Source organism: Anopheles cruzii, chromosome X, assembly GCF_943734635.1.
Source record: "Anopheles cruzii chromosome X, idAnoCruzAS_RS32_06, whole genome shotgun sequence".
NCBI classification, from domain to species: domain Eukaryota; kingdom Metazoa; phylum Arthropoda; class Insecta; order Diptera; family Culicidae; genus Anopheles; species Anopheles cruzii.
This window is the reverse complement of record NC_069143.1, coordinates 7,374,310-7,379,921: the sequence shown is the minus strand read 5'-3', so window position 1 is coordinate 7,379,921 and position 5,612 is coordinate 7,374,310. Positions and strand designations below refer to the sequence as shown.

At 55.5% G+C, this 5,612-nt stretch overlaps 1 protein-coding gene across 1 annotated transcript; it reads right to left on the bottom strand.

The window, feature by feature from the left end:
• Positions 1-625: 625 nt before the first annotated feature.
• LOC128278649 (uncharacterized) lies at positions 626-5,340 on the bottom strand. The gene is made up of 4 exons (XM_053017384.1): positions 4,663-5,340; positions 1,797-2,096; positions 1,238-1,698; positions 626-1,097 (listed from the first exon to the last, which is right to left on the bottom strand). The coding sequence occupies exons 1-4, from the start codon at positions 5,338-5,340 to the stop codon at positions 626-628; spliced, it is 1,911 nt and encodes a 636-aa protein (XP_052873344.1).
• Positions 5,341-5,612: the final 272 nt, after the last annotated feature.

Below are 5,612 nucleotides of genomic sequence, written 5' to 3'. Positions count from 1 at the left end.
AACTAATACTACATCCTGGACAAAGACGGGATCATGGACAGGTTACCGATTGAACGTCCATGTTTCTAATAACAGCCCATCCACCGGAGCTATGTACGAATTTTAAAGGAAAGGAAGGATGTACCAAAAATTAAAATAAACGCTGTTTACAACCGAAAATACACACGAGCGGCTAGTTTTTCATTTCAGCACATGTTTATATTTTTTACTTTCAACACATTGCAGTCCATGCGAGCTCTCTGTTTTCTACACGTCTTCTGCGGCGGTAGATATTACATACACACGATTGCATGAATAAGTAAAAGCCTTAAACGTTAACTTTAAATTTCGGCTTGCTTTTCGTAATACTGACTTGGAACAATAATTAACTTTCGCGGACAGTGTTCCGCTCGTCGTCTTTATCCGCTGCCTACTACTAATAGCTAACTAGTGTTTAGAACGCGCTATGTATAGATATTTTTACAATTTTCGCATAAAGACGGCAGCTGGTGCAGCAGTGCAGTGTGTTTCGCCGTTATCACGGCGGAATCCTTCGTTCGACTGCACTTGCCGAAACGCCGTTTAGTTCGTGTTTGCCGCCTGAAGCGGTCGAAGCACATGCATTTTCGTCAACGTTTCCGTTCGTTCACATCGTTGCGGACTGCGAGAGAAGGGTTGCGGACGTTAGTGTCGTCGTATCGAGCTCCTCGTCAGTCGTAAGGACGCTAGTCTCGGCCAAGGGCGACTGGTGCTGCTGTTCGGACGGTACTGCGTCCTCATCGGCACCGGTGGTGGCTGTTCCACTTTCCATCATCAGCAGCGGCCGACTACTCGGCAGTTCGTCGATTGTATTATTGGTAACGTTCGTGGAGGTAGTGGCGCTCGTAAAGCAAACGGCTGGCGCAATCCCGTCCGCAGCGGAGGAGGTATTGTTGCCGTTCGCCTTCAGTCGGGACACGGGGTGACGCTGGTCGTCGCCGCCGCCGTCCCGTCGCATGCACTCGATACCGTAGATGACTAGGAAGGTTGCGGCCAGCAAGCAACCGATACTGTTCAGGACTGTCGATACGATAGTAACGTAGTACCAGATGCCGAGCACTTCACTGCAGTTGAAGTCGCTGCAAGTAGAAGCCGCCCCCACCAGGGCGGAAAAATGGGAAATAGAAATCAGCAACCGATCGATCGGGAAGGTGAAAGCGTTTGCCTTCGCCAAAAAGGGCACGCTCGCGAGCACGCTCACTATTTATAATATACCTACCGGTACTCGAGCCGTATCGTACCATCCGCCCAATTGCGATCAACAACCGTGCTGGACTCATCATCGCTCATTTGTGCCACCGGCGGTGGCGGCGGCGGCGGTGGACTGCTGTTTCGGGATGCGGGTTCCGATCCAATCGTACAGACGCAGGTGGAGGAGTTGATGTTAAAGCTGAACTCGGGCTCACAGCGCAGGTTCGGCGAGGACAGGTTGGTCGCGTGGATGAGCGCATAGATGAAGGCGAGGAGCGTAAAGAAGATGGTTAGCAGCAGCACGACGAGCCCGTTTACGCGCAGCACGTGGAAGCAATTTTCACGCCACCGAGCTTGCGGAGGGCGCGGGGCTATCATAATGGTCCCAGCCGCCGCCGCCGCCGATTGGTGTCCTTTGGCGGCTGGCGTTCCTCCGCGAGACCGCTTAAACTCGAACAGCACCCGAAACAGGGTCCCGCACAGGATCAGCTATAGAAAATGAACGAGAGACAGGGGGTGGGAGCAAACGAGTTAAATGGCCAGTGTTTTGGTACACAAGCCACGCAAGCAGCTTCGGTCGAACTCACTATCAAACCGGACCAGTACGGATTGTCCTTGGTGGGGGTGGACGGGGACCACACCATCACTGTCAGCCCGATCAGGCTCAGCAGTGCCCCGGTCAGGATCTGCAGCACCATCAGCAGCTTGCTGAGGCGGATGTGGCGCAGGTTGAGGGAGTTGCCGCGCGGGTACCGCTGCGGGTGTGCCTTGCTCACCACCAGCATCCGGCTGTGGCGGAGCGAGCTGCGAGTCGGTTTGTGGCGCCCGATCAGTGTGTTGGCATTTTTGGTAAAATTCTGTGGCACCGTCGTCGTCATGTAAACGGCCTGTGTGCGAGTGTATTGAATGAAAATGGAACGTTAAAACGTGCACCAAGCCGCTGCTGACTGCCGCTATTTATGCTCTCTCCGCGGCACCAAATATCCGCACTTCGGTAGGCAGGAAACGACGAAGGTTAATGTTTTCACGCTAGCGAAGCTCGCGCCAACTCGGATCACCCGTCCGGGTGTGCGCCGGCCATAAATAAATATCGCATAAACATCGCCATCGACGGCGGCGGCGCCGTCTCGAGACAACGAAATTATGACGAGCGAAGTGTGAGCGATCGAACTATGAATTCAATTCGCGAACCGGGGAAAAACAGAAAGGGCCGGGTGGGGGGGTATGGGGACAAGCAACCTAAAAGAACCGCAGTGTTAGGGCGCGCCTGACTCTGACCGACACCACCACCAAAACGGGGTTCCAGAAATAGCTCACAATAGGGCGGCGTTCAGAAAGACGCACGGCGAAAGCCGGACAGTTCCACACAGTGCCGGACGGCGAAGCAATGCAATTCCAGTACACGCCGGAAGCACGTAGCATGAAGCCCTTTTGTTGACGTTTTTAATGGCGCGGCGCCGTTGGACCCGTTAATGCCCAACCCCAGCCGGTAGCCCCAGCATGTGCTGCGTGGTCCCGCGACTTAAACCGTGGCGTACCAAAACAATCGAGCTGCGCGCGCGACGCGACGCGTCAAGGTGGATCGGCCTCTCTCGCTCACTCTTCCTCACTCTACGGGGTCTCCGGGGGGTTCCGTGGGTCGGTCCGTTTTCATTGCACTTTTTGTTCGCGCGGAAGCGAATGCAGCGCGCGCCCGCGGACTATCGCCGCGTTGCGATCATCGTCGTGCATGGATAATAACCATGGGGCCGATCGTTAAACACACCACCCGCTTGTGTGCGCCAGGCGGTGGCGGACAGCGGCGGCGCCCCCTGGCTTCCTCCACACCATTACGAAGAAATTCCAAACCAAAACAGATTGTTTGCCTTTTCGTTTCATTCAACCCGGGCGGCGGAGCCGGGAGACCGCCCCGGCTGGAGGGGGGGGCTGGTAGAACGCGTACCCGTCATCCGCGCGTCAGCATAACTGGGCAAGCATAAACACTACCAGCTGGGTAGTGCGGTGCTGTGTCCGGTGTCGCGGACAGGTTTGGGTAGCGCGTGAATGAAAATTCTGCTGCTGGAGATGGGTATGGGCATGTGTGCGTGTGTGTGTGTGTGTGGCTGAGAGCAAAAGAACCGGAAGTACAGCACAGAGCGCGCGGCACCTGGTGCTGCTGGTACGATAACGGGGTTTTGTTTCGATCAAACAGCGCGCCCTTGGTGATTGCCGCCTCTGTCCCTTTCGAGAGTACCTACAAGATATAGAGAGAGAGAGAGGGAGACCGATACCACGAAGCATAGTTTATGAAACTGATAGTAGAGCCGTGGAGCGCCGTACGCGCGTACGAGATATCGTCAACCGCTGACGCATACGCAGCGCGCTGTGTGCGAGGTGTTTCAAAATGTTCTGATAATTTTGCATTTACGCCCGGCCCGGTATGTTCGAAAAGTTTGGCAATTGAGTCAATTCATCAGTCAATTTTTGACAGCTGTTTTACCTGGACGTGTTTTGGCTCATCTTCGATTTTTGTCTCTTCCAAAAAATGGATGGCAAAGATCAAATTGTGTGTGATAAACGAAATTAAGAGCGCGGACGCATTCGAAATGTTGATTGTGAGTTATGCTCTTATGCTACACAATGTGAAGCTGTTTAGATCAAAAGCAGCGCTTATCGGTGGTTTAAATTTTTTTCAGAGGACCGAAAAGATGTAAAAATCGAAAAGCCAAGTTCGGTCAAATGTGAACAGTATAGACATAAAGGATAGAACAGTCAAAAACGAAAATTTCCTGAAAGTTACGCGCAATTCGGCCGAAGCAATCGGTCACAAATGACCGGATTTGTGGGAATCCTAAAATTAGCTGACGCACCTCTGCTAACAAATCGTGGTTTATGCGCGAATTTTTGGCCAAAACAAGACGCTAATGATGCCGAAGCTACCATATTCTCCAGAGCTGGCCCCCCGTGAGTTTTTCCTGTTCCGGAAACTGAAGCAGGCCATGAAAAAACGAGGCTGCGCTACGATTTAGGAGATAAGGACGGCATCGACGCCCAAGCAAAACAGCTGTAAAAAATTTAGAGTGATTACTTAAAATGGCCATACTTTTCACCGTAAGTGAGTGACAGCAACCTAACGCCACAAACAAATCTAAACTCGAACGCCAGGTAGCCCGCATAAATGCAAATCCACACTCGAATCGGACCGAAAAGAACCGACCCCGCTTCCGGCAACTTTACCGAGTCCCGGGCGATCGGGTCATGGTCCGTGTCCGTGCCGGAACCGGACCGAAAACTCCGGAAAACTCCGGAAGCTCCGGGGTCGCACGCAACAGCACAAGGAACCGGAAGCCCGGAAAATCACAGCCCGGAATGCGTGCGCGCCATTGTTTTCGGAGGGCCCCCTTCGGCCCAGGCGGCGTAGAAACAACGGCGCTGAAATGGTAGAGGGGGTGGGGGGCTGTCGAACGTCCATACCTCGGAGGGGCTACCCCGGGTGGCGGGTGAGGTGTCGGGCAGTTGAATGGTGATGGTTTTGATGGTGGACTTGGGGCGCAAGCTCGAGCGCGGTGATGTTGGTGGCGTTTCCTCCTGGTCGTGGTCTGGGTGTTGGTGATGGTGGTGATGGTGGGTCGGAGTCTCACCGGGGCTCGGCACTCCCGGCAGCGGGGCGGTGGACGCGTTGGAATCGGGTGAGGCCGATGCACCGCAGGCACGGTGCAGGTCCGGCGTGTCGCTGGCCGGACGCTGGCGCCGCGGTGGCGTACCGGTGGCCGCCCGGTCAACGTCTTCCCCGTCTTGGTTGCCGCAAGGCGACGGCGTTCGGTAGGCGTGCTGAGGCACCGGTGGCGACGGTGTGCGGAGCGACGGGGGACCCAGGCCGAAAAAGTCCGACTTGGCCGTACTATGGACGGAGCGACGGGCGTCGGAGGTCGGTGCCGTGCCGAGCAGCGTGGCCGGTATGTTGTCATCGAACCGGAACTGGATATCGGGAAACTGGATAATGCGCTGTCCGCCGGCCGACTCGCCGGCCAGTCCGGTTCCCGCGAGGCCACCCGACGACGCTTCCGTCGTCAGGTTGTCGTACAGGCTGAGTGGTCGATCCGGGCGGCTCGGGCACGGCCCGGCGGTGCCCTGGCCCGGTCCTTGCGCCATATTCCTTGCGTGCTGTGGCGACGCGATGGCGGCTTCCGATGGCTGAGGGAATGAACGGATGCTGCGGCGCTGTGAGATCCTATCGCTGCGGCTGGTGAGTGAGTTCCGGACCCCCGAAAGCTTAAGCTTCCATCGTACGATCACCGGCGATCTTCGTCCGTGGAGCTTGCGGGGAACTCACCTGGCCGCGATTGGCTGCGAAGTGGAAAGCTCTCAGCAGCACTTTCTACAGCGAGAGTCCCGAAAGGTTATAGACCGTTCTTCTGTGTGTG